Below are 19,881 nucleotides of genomic sequence, written 5' to 3' on the forward strand. Positions count from 1 at the left end.
TATGTATGTACGGTATGTGTGTGACTACAGTATATACATGTGTGTATATACGGTATGTGTATGTATGACGGTATATGTATGTGTATCTGTATGTACAGTATATATATGTACGGCATATGTATGTGTGTATGTACGTACAGCATATGTAGAGCAGATACCAGACATATCGTATATAAAATATATATATATTTTTTAGAGCTGTGGGGGCCCTGTGATTGCTATGTATGCCCCTGCTTGCAGGGCAGTAATAATGAGGGCAATCTGACTTGTTTCTCGGACCCCGAGGCTCCAGGGTCCCATTGCCAGATTGCAATCATCATAAGCAGCATACAGGGCAGGGAGGGGGGCCCAGACACATTTCCTGCCCGGTGTCAGTGAAGCAGCAGCAGCGGAGACTGGAGGTGGGTGACGAGGTAAAAGTCAGCTGCTGTGGCTAAAGCCTGTGCCAGCTGTTAAAGAGAAATTCATATTCACTGCTCCCCACGCCCATAGTCCCTCCCACTGCTATGCACTGAAGCGGGCGCTGAGAGATGGGTAGGACTATAGGAGTGGAGAGCAGTGAATATTCATTTCACTTTAATAGTGGGCACAGTAGCAGCAGCTGCAGGCTTCCTGCTGCTGGGCAATCACATGTGCTTGCTACTAAAGGGAATCAATATTCACTTATCTCCATGCCAATGAATATGGTATATATCAGTGAGCGAGTGAGTACGTGGTGGCCATAATACTGTAGGACTGAATTATATTCTATGGGCGACTGCATTATATTCTATGAGGTCAGAATTATATTCTATATGGGGACTGCGTAATACTCTATGGAGGACTATAGGGAGTGTATTATACTCTGGAGAACTATGGGAAGTGTATTATACTCTATGGAGGACTATGGGGAGTGTATTATACTTTATGGAGGACTATGGGGAGTGTATTATACTCTGTGGAGGACTATGGGGAGTGTATTATACTTTATGCAGGACTATGGGAAGTGTATTATACTCTATGGAGGACTATGGGGAGTGTATTATACTTTATGGAGTACTATGGGGAGTATTATACTCTATGGAGGACTATGGGAAGTGTATTATACTCTATGGAGGAATATGGGGAGTGTATTATACTCTATGGAGGAATATGGGGAGTGTATTATACTCTATGGAGGACTATGGGAAGTGTATAATATTCTATGGAGGACTATGAGGAATTTATTATACTCTATCGAGGACTATGGGGAGTGTATTATACTCTATGTAGATCTATGGGGAGTCTATTATCCTATATGGAGGACTATGGGGAGTCTTATACTATATAGAGGACTATGGGGAGTGTATCATACTATATGGAGGACTACGGGGAGTCTATTATACTATATGGAGGACTATGGTGAGTGTATTATACTATCATCATCATTATTACTCAGCAGGTGTAAAGAGGCTGGGAAACAAGTGGCAAATGACTTCAATATTGTTGATCACACTCGTTTAGTGGCCTGAAATCAGCGCATGTAGCTACAACCAAAATGTTTCTTTGTGATGTGCAATATGTTAGTATTTGGGGCCTCATTTTAAAGTTTTGTCTAGGGCCCCACTTTGCCTAAAACCGGCCCTGCGCAGAATAGGATGAATTTTCCAAGGAAGAATGGATGAAAATTCCTCAAACAAGAGTTGAAAGATTTTTGGATGGCTACAATTTGGCCTGCAAGAATCAAACCCTCACACACAGTATGTCGACAGAAAAATAAAAAAGTTATGGCTCTTGAAAGATGATAAGGAAAAAACTGAAGCTCAAAAATGAAAAATTCTCTCTTCATTCATGGATTTTAAATATTTAAAAAATGAGTACACCCCAATGAAAGTCTTAGCAGCAAAGCTAAAGTTTAGACTAGTTAATAAATATTAAACCACAGGCAAGTCTAATTTTATTTTACATATGGGGTCCATTAGAAAGGGGTGTTACATAGCAGAGTAAACATTGTCACATTTCATTCCGTCAGCAATGGCACCACATGGAAAAGAAATGTCAAATGAACTGAGAAAGAAACTAATTTCATTACCCAAGAAAAGTGAAGGCTACAAAAATATCAGCAAAGATTTACTTATCAGTCAGAATACTGTAGCAAAAGTGATGCAAAAATTTAACAAAGATGGAACTGTAACTATCTCACAGAGTTGTCTAGGCCAAGTACAGAAGTTACAACCTAAACAAGAGCGTCTTCTGATGAGAAGGGTTGAAGAAAATCAATATGCAAATTCACTCCAGTTATCTAAACAAGTTGAGTGCCAAATCGGGGTGTTTCCTGTGAAACACTATGGCATACACTACAAAGGAATGGCATGCATATGGGTGTCATCCATGAAGGAAGCCGCTCCTAAAGCCCATGCACAAGAAAGCCGCCTACAATTTACTAGGGCCAATGCTGAAAAACACCAAGACTACTGGGATTCTATACTCTGGAATGATGAGACCAAGAAAAAGTATTTGGAACTGATAGCTTTAAAACTATGGTGTTGCGAAGGTGAGGAGTACAAAGAAATGCATGTTGCCTCAGCAATACATGGTCGTGGCAGTGTCTTTATGTGAAGATACATTAGTGCTGCTAATTTATTAATGGTACTATGAATTCACAGTTGCACTGCCCTGTATTAAAAGTGAAGATGCTAACATTACTCTGTGCCTTTGGTAAAACAGCACTTTTCTAACATCACAATGATCCAAAACACATATCTATAGGATTTCTAAAGGAGAGCAGAGTGAGAGTGAGTCAGATGCCAAGTGTCTACTGATCTGAACTAACTAAAACACCTACAGGGAATTTTGAAGAGACAATTTGAGCATCTCTCTCCATCCAGCATCCAGGAGCTAAAAAAAAGTTATTTTCTCAAGATTGAAAAAAAAAAGTTATAATATGTCGCAATCTTGTTCATTCCATGTATAGAAGACTTGGTGTTGTCCTTAAAAATCATGGAGATCATACAAATTTATTCAATTTATAAAAAAGTAGTTTTTCATTTGTAGCGTATTCATTTTTGCATCAACTAATTTGAGTAAAACTTAAGATTTTATTTTAATAATTGTATTTATTTAGCGCCAACATGTTCCGTAGCACTTTAGTGGACATGTGCAGTCAATAAAGGCATTACAACCTAACACATAGTTTAACAGTTGCAGGAGGAGTGAAGGCCCTACGTGAAAGCTTGCAATCTATAAGGAAATAGGAGGACACAAGATTTTGTAATGAAAGTTATATTATTAACCTTATTTTCATGTTATGTGTTAAAAAAATCACATTATTGGGTAGCTGATTGGAACGCGAAGCCATGGGGTTTGTATCTCAGAAGCTGAATATTTATTTCCACTGATTGCACAGTACCAAAAAAAACCCAAAAAACAAACTTAAATTCTCTAACCTTGTCCAGAGAGTAACTAAACAACACAGACCCTGGCTACGCAGACATCTGAGCTAGTTTCATTTTGGTCACACAAAACAGCTAACCAGTGTTACTTGCAGTTTGGTGCACACGGTCTGTGTAGTCTCCTCTCAGAGAGATTCTGGCTTGTCTCTCCAGCTCCAACACAACCGACCCTGCTCAGTTTCCCCAGCTGTCTGACCAGTGAACGCATGGTGTGATTTTAGTCATAGCTGTCCAGGTGCATTTAAAAAGGACCTCCAGTCCTAGGAATTAACCCTAGCCTTCCTACTATTGCTGGAAACTTCACCTGAGGGATTTAGATCACCGAGGCTAGCCACATCGGTGACACATATCTCCCATCCAGGGCTTTAATTCCTGCTTTCCTACAATATATACACTGCTCAAAAACATAAAGGGAACACTAAAATCCCACATCCTAGATATCACTGAATGAAATATTCCAGTTGTAAATCTTTATTCATTACATAGTGGAATGTGTTGAGAGCAATAAAACGTTAAAATAATCAATGTAAATCACAACTAATCTCCAACGGAGGTCTGGAGTTTGAATGATGCTCAAAATCAAAGTGGAAAATGAAGTTACAGGCTGATCCAACTTCAGTGGTAATGCCTCAAGACAAGGAAATGATGCTCAGTAGTGTGTGTCGCCTCCATGTGCCTGTATGACCTCCATACAACGCCTGGGCATGCTCCTGGTGAGGCGGTGGATGGTCTCCTGAGGGATCTCATACCAGACCTGAACTAAAGCGGATGCTTTACGCCTGGAGAGTCTGTGGTGCAACGTAACGTTGGTGGATGATGTGAGACATGATGTCCCAGATGCGTTCAATCTGATTCAGGTCTGGGGAACGGGCGGGCCAGTCCATAGCTTCAATGCCTTCATCTTGCAGGAACTGCTGACACACTCCAGCCACATGAGGTCTGGCATTATCCTGCATTAGAAGGAATCCAGTGCCAACCGCACCAGCATATGGTCTCACAAGGGGTCTGAGGATCTCCTCTCGGTACCTAATGGCAGTCAGGCTACCTCTGGTGAGCACATGGAGGGCTGTGAGGCCCTCTAAAGAAATGCCACCCCACACCATTACTGACCCACTGCCAAACCGGTCATGTTGAGGAATGTTGTAGGCAGCAGATCGCTCTCCACGGCGTCTCCAGACTCTGTCACATATGCTCAGTGTGAAGAGCACAGGGCGCCAGTGGCGAATTTGCCAATCCTGGTGTTCTGTGGCAAATGTCAAGCGTCCTGCACGGTGTTGGGCTGTGAGCACAACCCCATCTGTGGACGTCGGGCACTCAGACCACCCTCATAGGGTCGGTTTCTAACCGTTTGTGCAGACACATGCACATTTGTGGCCTGCTGGGGGTCATTTTGCAGGGCTCTGGCAGTGCTCCTCCTGTTCCTTCTTGCACAAAGGCTGAGGTAGCGGTCCTGCTGCTGGGTTGTTGCTCTCCTACGGCCTCCTCCACGTCTCCTGGTGTACTGGCCTGTCTCCTGGTAGCGCCTCCAGCCTCTGGATACTACGCTGACAGACAAAGCAAACCTTATTGCCACAGCTCGCATTGATGTGCCATCCTGGATGAGCTGCACTACCTGAGCCACTTGTGTGGGTTGTAGAGTCCGTCTCATGCTACTATGAGCGTGAAAGCACAACTAACATTCAAAAGTGACCAAAACATCAGCCAGAAAGCATTGGTACTGAGATGTGGTCTGTGGCCCCCACCTGCAGAACCACTCCTTTATTGTGTGTCTTGATAATTGCCAATAATTTCCATCTGTTGTCTATTCCATTTGCACAACAGCATGTGAAATTGATTGTCAAACAGTGTTGCTTCCTAAGTAGACAGTTTGATTTAACAGAAGTTTGATTTACTTGGAGTTATATTCTGTTCTGTAAGTGTTCCCCTTATTTTTTTGAGCAGTGTATATTGCATACCCAATTCCTTAATGCTGCAGTAAAATGAGAGCTCCTGAATGACTGGATTCTATAAAAGTGTATTCACAGCCACACAGCAATATTTTTTATTTTTTTATTTCTGTAGCGCCAACATGTTCCAAAGCACTTTACATTTCAGAGGGGACTTGTACAGACACTAAAGACATAAAAGAGTAAACACATAATTGAACAGATACCAAGAGGAGTGAGGGCCCTGTTCGCAAGCTTATAGTCTATGAGGAAATAGGGGAGACAAGAAACGTAAATGGTAAAATGTGCTTGTATTGTATGGTCCAGCCATTAAAATAATAAATTGGGGTGAAATAAACATCCATTGAAGGTGTGAAGTTTTTAAAACCCCCTGGAAGCTGCTGTCTATTTGTTTTTTCTTTGTGGACAATGTACTGTAGCGTAAATCCTGTAGTGTAATTCTGTATGTTTTCTCCACAGACCACTAGTAGATGAGCCTCGACATGTGAAGGTACAGAAAGGAGCTGAACCGCTAGGAATTTCAATTGGAGGTGGAGAGAGTGGGGGAATCTTTGTCTCGAAAGTGATGGTTGGGAGCATTGCTCAACAAGCTGGGCTGGAATATGGAGATCAGCTGCTAGAGGTATTGTAGCGTTTTATTAGTTATAAGTTCGCAATGTTTGGAATCTGTGTCATATAGACACAATCAGTGCCTTAATAATTGACACAAAGTAAAGCTTAAAGAGTAATTGTTGTTTTAATTCCTTCACCACCAAGGCTGTTTGCACCTTCATGACCAGGCCAAATTTTAAAATTTTTACCACTTTATGAAGTGGTAGCTCTGGAACGCTTCAACAGATCCCACTGATTCTGAAATTGTTTTTTCACAACATATTGTACTTTATGATAGTGCTAAAATTTCTTTGATATGACTTGGTACGCAAAAATGACCTGACAGATTTGATTTCATAAGTCAATAGTTTTAAGTGAAATTATGTAACTGTAATATATCTTTTATCTTAGAAACATCTGCTTCTTTCTCCACTATCACTGATCAGTCATTTTCAAAAATATAAATTCTCAGGTAAAATCTGTGTTCAGTGAAGACAAATATTCCCTTTACTGAGATAGGAAATGACAGTTACTATGGGTAAGATTCTATGTGTAGGAGAGAGAAGAGGAGGGAGGGAAGAGCTAGAGGTACATCTTCTCCTCTCCTATCCCATCTACATAGAATCTTATCAGATCACGGTGATGAAGGTGCTTGCTTGAAGAAACACACATGTAGTAATCCGAGAATGAAGACAAAAGTAGGAGCACTGTTTATCGTGTCTTAAAAACCTTAGGATACCGTCACACAGTGCAATTTTGATCGCTACGACGGCACGATCCGTGACGTCGCAGCGATCGTATGATTATCGCTCCAGCGTCGTAGACTGCGGTCACACGTTGCAATCACGGCGCTGGAGCGATGCCGAAGTCCCCGGGTAACCAGGGTAAACATCGGGTTGCTAAGCGCAGGGCCGCGCTTAGTAACCCGATGTTTACCGTGGTTACCAGCGTAAAAGTAAAAAAAAACAAACCGTACATGCTCACCATCTGATGTCCGTCCGGTCCCTTGCCGTCCGCTTCCTGCTCTGACAGATCCGGCCGTACAGTGAGAGCAGAGCGCAGCGGTGACGTCACCGCTGTGATCTGCTCTCACTTTCCGGCCGGCAGACAGTCAGAGCGGGAAGCGGACGGCAAGGGACCGGACGGACATCAGATGGTGAGCATGTACGGTTTGTTTTTTTTTACTTTTACGCTGGTAACCACGGTAAACATCGGGTTACTAAGCGCGGCCCTGCGCTTAGTTACCCGATGTTTACCCTGGTTACCAGCGAACGCATCGCTGGATCGCTGTCACACACAACGATCCAGCGATGTCAGCGGGTGATCAAGCGACGAAAGAAAGTTCCAAACGATCTGCTACGACGTACGATTCTCAGCAGGATCCCTGATCGCTGCTGCGTGTCAGACACTGCGATATCGTAACGATATCGCTAGAACGTCACGAATCGTACCGTCGTAGCGATCAAAATTGCACTGTGTGACGGTACCCTTAGTCTTTTATTTACAAATACTTTCCATGGACAAGGTGTATAAGGACAGGACAAATGCAGGCAAAAGAACAGGACTACGGCCGTTTTGCGTATAACAAGTGTTATTTTTTCCCATATCACAATTTTTTTCTTAACCCCTTAATCCCATATGACGTACTATACCGTCGATGTGGGGTGGGCTTTAATTCCCGGTGACGGGATAGTACGTCATACGCGATCGGCCGCGCTCACGGGGGGAGCGCGGCCGATCGCGGCCGGGTGTCGGCTGCATATCGCAGCTGACATCCGGCACTATGTGCCAGGAGCGGTCACGGACCGCCCCCGGCACATTAACCCCCGGCACACCGCGATCAAACATGATCGCGGTGTACCGGCGGTACAGGGAAGCATCGCGCAGGGAGGGGGCTCCCTGCGGGCTTCCCTGAGACGATCGGTACAAGGTGATGTACTCACCTCGTACCGAACGTCTTCTCCCTGCAGGCCCCGGATCCAAAATGGCCGAGGGGCTGTATCCGGGTCCTGCAGGGAGCACTTCCGGGTCGGAGCAGGCTGCAGATGAAAGCTGCAGCCTGCTCCGATGAAAGTATGATCGCAGATCTGATAGAGTGCTGTGCACACTATCAGATCTGCGATCTGTGATGTCCCCCCCTGGGACAAAGTAAAAAAGTAAAAAAAAAAATTTCCACATGTGTAAAAAAAAAAAAATAATAATTCCTAAATAAATAATAATAAAAAAAAAAATATTATTCCCATAAATACATTTCTTTATCTAAAAAAAACAAACAAAAACAATAAAAGTACACATATTTAGTATCGCCGCGTCCGTAACGACCCAACCTATAAAACTGGCCCACTAGTTAACCCCTTCAGTAAACACCGTAAGAAAAAAAAAAAAAAAACGAGGCAAAAAACAACGCTTTATTACCATACCGCCGAACAAAAAGTGGAATAACACGCGATCAAAAAGACGGATATAAATAACCATGTTACCGCTGAAAACGTCATCTTGTCCCGCAAAAAACGAGCCGCCATACAGCATCATCAGCAAAAAAATAAAAAAGTTATAGTCCTCAGAATAAAGCGATGCCAAAATAATTATTTTTTCTATAAAATAGTTTTTATCGTATAAAAGCGTCAAAACATAAAAAAATGATATAAATGAGGTATCGCTGTAATCGTACTGACCCGACGAATAAAACTGCTTTATCAATTTTACCAAGCGCAGAACGGTATAAACGCCTCTCCCAAAAGAAATTCATGAATAGCTGGTTTTTGGTTATTCTGCCTCACAAAAATCGGAATAAAAAGTGATAAAAAATGGTCACGTGTCCGAAAATGTTACCAATAAAAACGTCAACTCGTCCCGCAAAAAACAAGACCTCACATGACTCTGTGGACCAAAATGTGGAAAAATTATAGGTCTCAAAATGTGGAGACGCAAAAACTTTTTTGCTATAAAAAGCGTCTTTTAGTCTGGTTTCACACTTGCGTTTTTATCTGCATGCGTTTTTTAAAAAAACCGCATGTGTGAAAAAATGCATGTAAACGCGGTAAAACGCATGCGTTTTTATAGAAAAACACAAGAAAACAAGAAAAAAACAAAAAACCCTAACCCTACCCCTAACCTGAAATACGTGGCACTGAAATACGTGGCACTGAAATATACGTTTATATACGTATATACGTATATAAGTGCCACGATATTTCAGTGGCCACGTATATAAGTGCCACGTATTTAAGTGCCACGTATTTAAGTGCCACGTATTTAAGTGCCACGTATTTACGTGCCACGTATTTACGTGCCACGTATTTACGTGCCACGTATTTTTCAGTGCCTGAAATACGTGGCACTGAAATACGTGGCACTGAAATATCGTGGCACTGAAATATCGTGGCACTGAAGTATTTACGTGCCACGTATTTTTCAGTGCCTGAAATACGTGGCACTGAAATACGTGGCGCTGAAATACGTGGCACTTAAATACGTGGCACTGAAATATTGTGGCACTGAAATATCGTGGCACTTAAATACGTGGCACTTAAATACGTGGCACTTAAATACGTGGCACTTAAATACGTGGCACTTATATACGTGGCACTTATATACGTGGCACTTATATACGTGGCACTTATGACTGTCAGAAAATGTTCAGTAAACGGTTAGGGGTAGGGTTTCAGGTAGAATTGGGGAGTTTCCACTGTTCAGGCACATCAGGGGCTCTCCAAACGCGACATGGCGTCCAATCTCAATTCCAGCCAATTCTGCGTTGAAAAAGTAAAACAGTGCTCCTTCCCTTCCGAGCTCTCCCGTGCGTCCAAAAAGGGGTTTACCCCAACATATGGGGTATCAGCGTACTAGGGACAAATTGAACAACAACTTCTGGGGTCCAAGTTCTCTTGTTATCCTTGGGAAAATAAAAATTTGGGGGGCTAAAAATCATTTTTGTGGGAAAAAAAATATGTTTTATTTTCACGGCTCTGCGTTGTAAACTGTAGTGAAACACTTGGGGGTTCAAAGTTCTCACAACACATCTAGATAAGTTCCTTGGGAGGTCTAGTTTCCAATATGGGGTCACTTGTGGGGGGTTTGTACTATTTGGGTACATCAGGGGCTCTGCAAATGCAACGTGACGCCTGCAGACCAATCCATTTAAGTCTGCATTCCAAATGGCGCTCCTTCCCTTCCGAGCTCTGTCATGCGCCCAAACAGTGGTTCCCCCCCACATAGGGGGTATCAGCGTACTCAGGACAAATTGGACAACAACTTTTAGGGTCCAATTTATCCTGATACCCTTGTGAAAATACAAAACTGGGGGCTAAAAAATCATTTTTGTGAAAAAGAAAAATAATTTTTATTTTCACGGCTCTGCGTTATAAACTGTAGTGAAACACTTGGGGGTTCAAAGTTCTCACAACACATCTAGATAAGTTCCTTGGGGGGTCTAGTTTCCAATATGGGGTCACTTGTGGGGGGTTTGTACTGTTTGGGTACATCAGGGGCTCTGCAAATGCAACGTGACGCCTGCAGACCAATCCATTTAAGTCTGAATTCCAAATGGCGCTCCTTCCCTTCCGAGCTCTGTCATGCGCCCAAACAGTGGTTCCCCCCCACATAGGGGGTATCAGCGTACTCAGGACAAATTGGACAACAACTTTTAGGGTCCAATTTATCCTGATACCCTTGTGAAAATACAAAACTGGGGGCTAAATTTCATTTTTGTGGAAAAAAAAAAAAAAAATTATTTTCACGGCTCTGCGTTATAAACTGTAGTGAAACACTTGGGGGTTCAAAGTTCTCACAACACATCTAGATAAGTTCCTTGGGGGGTCTAGTTTCCAATATGGGGTCACTTGTTGGGGGTTTGTACTGTTTGGGTACATCAGGGGCTCTGCAAATGCAACGTGACGCCTGCAGACCAATCCATTTAAGTCTGCATTCCAAATGGCGCTCCTTCCCTTCCGAGCTCTGTCATGCGCCCAAACAGTGGTCCCTCCCCACAAATGGGGTATCAGCGTACTCCAGACAAATTGGACAACAACTTTTGGGGTCCAATTTATCCTGATACCCTTGTGAAAATACAAAACTGGGGGCTAAAAAATCATTTTTGTGAAAAAAAAAAATAATTTTTATTTTCACGGCTCTGCGTTATAAACTGTAGTGAAACACTTGGGGGTTCAAAGCTCTCAAAACACATCTAGATAAGTTCCTTAGGGGGTCTACTTTCCAAAATGGTGTCACTTGTGGGGGGGTTTAATGTTTAGGCACATCAGGGGCTCTCCAAACGCAACATGGCATCCCATCTTAATTCCAGTCAATTTTGCATTGAAAAGTAAAATAGCGCTTCTTCCCTTCTGAGCTCTGCTATGCGCCCAAACAATGGTTTACACCCACATATGGGGTATCGTCGTACTCAGGACAAATTGCACAACAACTTTTGTGGTCTAATTTCTTCTCTTACCCTTGGGGAAATAAAAAAATGGGGGTGAAAAGATCATTTTTGTGAAAAAATATGATTTTTTATTTTTACGGCTCTGCATTATAAACTTCTGTGAAGCACTTGTTGGGTCAAAGTGCTCAACACACATCTAGATAAGTTCCTTAAGGGGTCTACTTTCCAAAATGGTGTCACTCGTGGGGGGTTTCAATGTTTAGGCACATTAGGGGCTCTCCAAACGCAACATGGCGTCCCATCTCAATTCCAGTCAATTTTGCATTGAAAAGTCAAATGGCGCTCCTTCCCTTCTGAGCTCTGCCCTGCGCCCAAACAATGGTTTACACCCACATATGGGGTATCAGTGTACTCAGGACAAATTGCACAATTTTTGGGGTCCGATTTCTTCTCTTACCCTTGGGAAAATAAAAAATTGGGGGTGAAAAGATCATTTTTGTGAAAAAATATGATTTTTTATTTTTACGGCTCTGCATTATAAACTTCTGTAAAGCACTTGTTGGGTCAAAGTGCTCACCACACATCTAGATAAGTTCCTTAGGGGGTCTACTTTCCAAAATGGTGTCACTTGTTAGGGGTTTCAATGTTTAGGCACATCAAGGGCTCTCTAAATGCAACATGGCGTCCCATCTCAATTCCAGTCAATTTTGCATTGAAAAGTCAAATGGCGCTCCTTCCCTTCCGAGCTCTGCCCTGCGCCCAAACAATGGTTTACACCCACATATGGGGTATCAGCGTACTCAGGACAAATTGCACAACAATTTTTGGGGTCCAATTTCTTCTCTCACCCTTGGGAAAAAAAAAAATTGGGGGTGAAAAGATAATTTTTGTGAAAAAATATGATTTTTTATTTTTACGGCTCTGCATTATAAACTTCTGTAAAGCACTTGTTGGGTCAAAGTGCTCACCACACATCTAGATAAGTTCCTTAGGGGGTCTACTTTCGAAAATGGTGTCACTTGTTAGGGGTTTCAATGTTTAGGCACATCAGGGGCTCTCCAAATGCAACATGGCGTCCCATCTCAATTCCAGTCAATTTTGCATTGAAAAGTCAAATGGCGCTCCTTTGCTTCCAAGCTCTGCCATGCGCCCAAACTGTGGTTTACCCCCACATATGGGGTATCAGCGTACTCAGGACAAATTGTACAACAACTTTTGGGGTCTATTTTCTCCTGTTACCCTTGGTAAAATAAAACAAATTGGAGCTGAAATAAATTTTGTGTGAAAAAAAGTTAAATGTTCATTTTTATTTAAACATTCCAAAAATTCCTGTGAAACACCTGAAGGGTTAATAAACTTCTTGAAAGTGGTTTTGAGTACCTTGAGGGGTGCAGTTTTTAGAATGGTGTCACACTTGGGTATTTTCTATCATATAGACCCGTCAAAATGACTTCAAATGAGATGTGGTCCCTAAAAAAAAATGGTGTTGTAAAAATGAGAAATTGCTGGTCAACTTTTAACCCTTATAACTCCGTCACAAAAAAAAATTTTGGTTCCAAAATTGTGCTGATGTAAAGTAGACATGTGGGAAATGTTATTTATTAAGTATTTTGTGTGACATATGTCTGTGATTTAAGGGCATAAAAATTCAAAGTTGGAAAATTGCGAAATTTTCAAAATTTTCGCCAAATATTCGTTTTTTTCACAAATAAACGCAAGTTATATCGAAGAAATTTTACCACTAACATGAAGTACAATATGTCACGAGAAAACAATGTCAGAATCGCCAAGATCCGTTGAAGCGTTCCAGAGTTATAACCTCATAAAGGGACAGTGGTCAGAATTGTAAAAATTGGCCCGGTCATTAACGTGCAAACCACCCTCGGGGCTTAAGGGGTTAATCTGACCCATTTTTAGTAATCAGAATTTTTAACACACAAGTCGAAAGAAAAAATTATACATACAGAGTCTAAAATGTAATGGGCAAAGTATATTGGAAAGAATGACCTTTCCCTCTCCAGCCCGTCAAACCACAAGTAGACCGTCATATCATGATATTTATTAAAAAAAACAATATTAGCAATCTTGCAATTCATACTGTATATGGTTTCAGTGGCGTTTTTTACACTTGTTCTTATTGTCCTTTGTGGAGTTTTCAGCAAGGCTCCTTATCAGCAGAAGGAGGATTACACTGACTGGAAAAATCTGTCAAAGCTGAAATCACAGGATCCACCAATCATACAGACGATGTCAACGCTAATGCTGATCTTCCCAATAACCTTTGTACAGGCTCATTAGATGCTTCAATAAGGATAAGGTTTGAGTCTGTTCACTGTGACAAAGGTAGAGTCTAAGAATGCCAGTGTCCAGTGTGAACATTGCAAAATTTCAACTTTTTTATTTTTAATAATTATTGTGATATGGAAAAACCACATTGTCAAACATAAAATATGTTTCTCAGAGAGTTTCTCTTATTATTGAGCTGGTCAATTTTGAGGGTCTTGTTGCAAAAAGTCTATGAGTAGATTCAGCCTTATGTAGTCCTTTAGTAAAATCTCCTTTTGTGTATTTTTTACATTAATCTTTACACTGTTTCCTGCAGTTTAATGGTATAAATTTGAGAAATGCAACAGAGCAGCAAGCACGATTGATCATCGGACAGCAGTGTGATACCATCACAATCCTAGCCCAGTATAACCCTCACATGTGCCAGCCACTTCATTCACGATCCAGGTATTATGTGCAGTCATGTTTTCTAGTTCATTAGAACAATCCTTATCGTTTTCTACAATTACTGCATATTTTCTATGGATTTGTTTGTTCATTTTTTCACCAGTTCACGCCTGGATTCCAGTACTTCTCACTCTACACCTCACGGAAGCGGTGCTGCAACACCTGACAATCATTCCGTCATTGACACTGTGAGTGAACAAGATGAGGGGACCATAACCCCACCTTCAAAAGAAACCACTCCCAGTACAAGCCCTCACAGCTCACTTAGGTGATTTTTCTTTTCTCCCTCTAAGAAAAAACTATCTTTTTCAAAATATACTAAACCTACAAACTTTTAACCCATGGACGCTACATAGCATCTATACTTCATGAGCCTTTAGTCCTTTATGTCTGCTTTATACATCATGATAATCCCCAGGCTATTTCTTCAGTACCCATGTGATGAGCAGCAGGAGCCAATCTGATATTCAAAGCCAGGCTCCTGCTGTGACTGCTAGGATTAATGTTCTGATCGATCCAGGCAGGTAGCCCCTCATATTCCACTGTCAATAGTGACATCAGCATTGAGGAGTTTGACAGTCAGAAAGAGACCTATCTATGCCATATGAACGTGATCCACCTTAATGTGTAGTTTTGGCAACTGGACAACTAACAAAGGCCTCAGTGTCTATGATATGCTGATGCCTATCAGACCCTCTGGGAGGCAGAATCTAATAGGCTTATAACACTGACTTCATAAGGTAATGCACTGTACTACATATGGAGTGCAGTGTATTTACCTGTGCAATCATCCAATTGCATGTTGAAGTCCCCTTGAATGACTAATAAATAGTGCAAAAAATGTTTGTGTGTTTTAGATACTAACTGTAGGATAAAAATTCCAGTTCTTCAAGTAAACAATGCTTTAATCTGTGGAAAAAAGCCCTTATTCTAACAAGACAGCATTTTATACTACAGGTTGTTACAGATGCACGGATAAAAAAAAACGCTATTTCACCTACAAAAAAAAACTGCCGGAATTACTGTTTTTGTTCATCTGCCTTACAGAAAAAAATGAAATAGAAAAAAATGAGTCTCCACATAGCTAACTCTATCTAATATATAAAGCTGAGTGTATATGCGTGTGTATGTATCAGCCATGCCCACGCCAAATAGCCCCGCCCACTCCGCAACCAATCACTAAGCATCTTTTATTTCACCAGAGCTGTTTAAAAGATGAAAGCTGAGCTGTGATTGGTTGCTATGAGCAACAGTTTTCCTTGTAGACAGTTGTGGTAACTGAGTCCTATTATTCTTATCATTTCTATGGTGTTATCGTCCTTCTGTACAGCTGGAAATAACACAATTTATTACCTGCCAACACTGATCACCCTCTGTCACTGACTGCAGGGGGAGCCCAGAATCAGGAACTTCTATTAATGAAGCGTCTCATTAACTTAAAAATTAAAACACAGATTAACAAAAAACAAACACAAGACGGATTTCTCCAACCCAGGTATTCTTTTAATCGGTGTAACAGCGCCAACCTGACAATGTTGGCTCTGACGGGATGATGTGGGATATTAGGGGTAGTAGTCAGGTGGCTCTGGCTGGCGGGATGATGTTGGATATTAGAGTGAGTGTGGCTATGCGGCGTGGGCGGGGCTATACACTCAGCTTTATTTACATATATATATATATATATATATATATATATATAGTCATTTTAATTTGTTATAACTAACCACTGTTAGTTACGCCGGGCTCTTCAGCTAGTGTAAAAATCAGAAAGCTATTGGTTTGAAAAAAAAAAGGTATACCTAAAAAAAAAAAAAATCTATATTTGATATTGTCATTATTGTATCGACCTGCAAAATGAAGTTAACTTCAATTTTAATGAATGATATTTACAAAATAAGACAAAACTGAATTGTTTTTAATAATTTTCATTCCACCTGCTAAAAAAGTGATTAAAAAGTTGTGTAACTTCCACAAAATGGTATATTTGGTAATGGTGTTGTGCAAGAATAATAACATGTAAAATTTCTATAACCATAATTAAGCTGACCCACATAATAACCGTATTTCTTTATTTGGGCAACACATGAATACTGTAAAAATTTAAGGAATCAAAAATAGAATTGTTATTTTTTTTCCATTTCGCCCCATAAAAAGTTAACCAAAGTTAGGTAATAAGTTATATGTACCCCAAGCTATCATACAACTGCATCAACAAAAAAATATTTTGTCTCCTGAAATGCATTGATAAAAACAACGAGAAAAGGGGATATTTTATTCTATATTTGACTTTTCTTCTTTTACCTATGACATTTGATACAGTGCTCTGTGGTGTCGATAATAATGTGGTTTTTTTTCTTAACTAGGACACCAGTGGATGGCATAAAGAAACACTCAGAAATCCGCATAGTCATTCTGTCAAAATCTCCTGTGGAGCTTGGAATGCAGATCTGTGGAGGCAACCTTCATGGAATATATGTGTTGGATTTAGATGAGGATAATGCATCCAGCGGACTGGAAGGGCTGATGTCAGGAGACTTCATTATAGATGTATGTGGGATCTATAAACTGACTGTCTAAGCTGTTTAAAGAGAATCTTTCACCAGGAGTTTGTTACCTAATCAAAGAGAAGCATAATATAGATATAGATACCCTCATTCTAGCAGTGTTTCACTTTCTGGGCTCCTTGCTGTAGTTTTGATAAAATCATATTTTTTGTCAGCAGGAGATTGTTAAAAGAGGACTGGTAAACCTGCTGACACTTAGTCTTCCATATTCATGAGCTCTGTATAAACCCCACCCCAAAGTTTGGTTCACAGATTTCTGTGTATACTGTGCATAGTCAGAAAGCTGGTAATCAGTGGTGTGGGTGACATTATACAGAGATCAGCATTCATGGAACTGCTAGATCTGCAGCAGATAAATCTATAATTTTATCAAACTGCAGCAAGCAGCCCAGTAAATGACACATCACTGGATTCAGGCCCTACCTGCTCCTTTCAAATAGGTTTGAAAAAAAAACTAATGATAGATTCCCTTAAAGATTGTGATGGTGCTTCTATCATCTAACATGTTTTGCATAAGATAAAATAATGTTATGGGATATGAATGTCCTACATTCTTTATTAGTATAAATCATCATGCTTGAGTTTTTTAGAGCCTGAGTTCTTTAGAACCAGAACATTTATGTGGTTTTTTTACATGTGTTATTGCTTAACGTATACATTAGAACAAGAAAATCCCAAACACCCTGGTAAAAAATTAATCGGACAATAAACCAATACTCAATAATAATGATTTTGTCAATTCAAACAGAGACCAAAAACAGCATAACATGAAGACTTGATTTAAAATGTGCATGGCATAGGGAGGGAGAGGACACCAACTGATTGCAGGGAAAATAAATGCAATATTTTATGCTAAATGCATAAACCAAATCAGTATTGTGTGCATCTAATTAAATATATACGATAAAAAAAATTAACCCCTTTCTGAGATCTGACGTACTATCCCGTCAAGGTGACCCGGGCTCAATTATCTCAATTCCAGCCAATTCTGCGTTGAAAAAGTCAAGCGGTGGTCCTTCCCTTCCGAGCTCTGCCATGCACCCAAACAGTGGTTTACCCCCACATATGGGGTATCAGTGTACTCAGGACAAATTGGACAACAACTTTTGGGGTCCAATTTCTCCTGTTACCCTAGGGAAAATAAAAAATTGGGGGCGAAAAGATCATTTTTGTGAAAAAAATGATTTTTTATTTTTAAGGCTCTACATTATACACTTCTGTGATGCACTTGGGAGTTTAAAGTGCTCACCACGCATCTAGATAAGTTCCTTAGGAGGTCTACTTTCCAAAATGGTGTCACTTGTGGGCAGTTTCCACTGTTTAGGCACATCAGGGGCTCTCCAAACGCGACATGGCATCCGATCTCAGTTCCAGCCAATTTTGCATTGAAAAGTCAAATGGCGCTCCTTCCCTTCCGAGCTCTGCCATGCGCCCAAACAGTGGTTTACCCCCACATATGGGGTATTGGCGTACTCAGGACAAATTGTACAACAACTTTTGGCATCCAATTTCTCCTATTACCCTTAGTTAAATAAAGCAAATAGGATCTGAACTAATTTTTTTGTGAAAAAAGGTTAAATGTTCATATTTTTTTTAAACATTAGAAAAATTCCTGTGAAGCACCTGAAGGGTTAATAAACTTCTTAAATGTGGTTTTGAGCACCTTGAGGTGTGCACTTTTTAGAATGGTGTCAATTTTTGGTATTTTCTATCATATAGACCCCTCAAAGTGACTTCAAATGTGATGTGGTCCCTAAAAAAATGGTGGTGTAAAAATGAGAAATCGCTGGTCAACTTTTAACATATACCTCCCTAACAAAAAAAATTTGGTTCCAAAATTGTGCTCATGAAAAGTAGACATGTGGGAAATGTTACTTATTAAGTATTTTGTGTAACCTATCTCTGTGATTTAAGGGCATGAAAATTCAAAGTTGGAAAATTGCGAAATGTTCAAAATTTTCGCCAATTTCCATTTTTTCCACAAATAAACGCAAGTAATATCAAAGACATTTTATCACTGTCATGAAGTACAATATGTCACGAGAAAACAGTGTCAGAATCACCGGGATCCGTTGATGCGCTCCAGAGTTATAACCTCATAAAGGGACAGTGGTCAGAATTGTAAAAATTGGCCCAGTCATTAACATGCAAACCAACCTTAGGGGTAAAGGGGTTAATGCACCATAAAAAATATGCACAAAATAGATGAATAAATACATAATTAATATGAAGAATAAATACAATGGAAAAAGGTGAATCAAATATATAATTGATATGAAATTACAGTAATAAAGTGAAAGTATATAGCAATGATAAAATAGTCAAATACTATGTATCCAATAAGCTGATTTTTATACAGGCCTGTATTTATAGTGAACACTGCTTAGTCTGTGTCATGATCCAGGTCGGGGTTTGCTTTCTTCCATCTCTTCCCCGTCCTGGTCATGTGTGGGTTAACCTTTCTCTGTCTTTCTTTGGTGCATGGTCGGCATGAGCGGACCCCATTTTGTTTTGACCTGGCTTGTTTTCTGACCTGTGTCTCTGTCTAACGTCCTCGGTATTCCCGCTCCCGACTGGCCCTGACCCTCTGACTTGTTTCTGACTACGCATTCGTTTCTCCTCGCTGGCATCGCGCTTCTGTCTGTTACCGACCTAGCTTTGTTGACTATCCTTCCCCCCTTTGTGGAGGCCGCTGTGGCACCACGGGTTTACGTTAGTAGTGCCTTACTGAGTCCTCCGCTCTAGCGCCCTCTGGTGGAGGTCTCTCGTACCTGCTCAGCAGCGGCCACGACATTATAACTGACCAACATAGTGAAGAGTTTCTTTTTTTTCCCTTCATTCTTTCTGTGCTATGGATCCGCTCCGTACCTTGGTGGATCAAATTTCCAGCCTGACACAGATGATGCAGGAATTATCGGTAGAGCATAGGGCCCTGACCACATCCCATAGTCAGTTGCAGAGAGAGCTGACTGAGACGATAAAAACGGATCCGGGTTTTTTCTTCCTCATCTGTCAGTTAGTCAGTTGATGTTTCTCTGCACTTTCCTGAGCCCTCTGTCAAACTCCCTGACACCTTCTCTCGGGAGAAGGATAGGTTCCGTGTTTTCAGGGAAAGTTACAAGTTGTTGTTTTCCCTTAGACCCCGATCCTCTGGGGATTAGAGTCCGCGGATAGGGATAATAATTTCTTTACTTAGGGAGGATCCGCAGTCTTGGTCTTTCTCTTTACCCCCGACCGCCTCTGAAAGAATGTGAATA

General features: G+C 40.9%; 1 protein-coding gene across 3 annotated transcripts in view; it reads left to right on the forward strand.

The window, feature by feature from the left end:
* DLG5 (discs large MAGUK scaffold protein 5) overlaps positions 1-19,881 on the forward strand; it is a 491,099-nt gene that overhangs the window by 414,408 nt on the left and 56,810 nt on the right. For all 3 annotated transcript variants that reach the window (XM_077259413.1, XM_077259411.1, XM_077259412.1), the window contains 4 exons: positions 5,816-5,978; positions 13,930-14,060; positions 14,164-14,328; positions 16,424-16,607. In XM_077259413.1, coding sequence (XP_077115528.1) covers positions 5,816-5,978; positions 13,930-14,060; positions 14,164-14,328; positions 16,424-16,607 — 643 coding nt within the window. The remainder of the gene's footprint in view (positions 1-5,815; positions 5,979-13,929; positions 14,061-14,163; positions 14,329-16,423; positions 16,608-19,881) is intronic.

The sequence above is a fragment of the Ranitomeya variabilis genome, chromosome 4 (genome assembly GCF_051348905.1).
Source record: "Ranitomeya variabilis isolate aRanVar5 chromosome 4, aRanVar5.hap1, whole genome shotgun sequence".
In the NCBI taxonomy this organism is placed as follows: Eukaryota; Metazoa; Chordata; class Amphibia; order Anura; family Dendrobatidae; genus Ranitomeya; species Ranitomeya variabilis.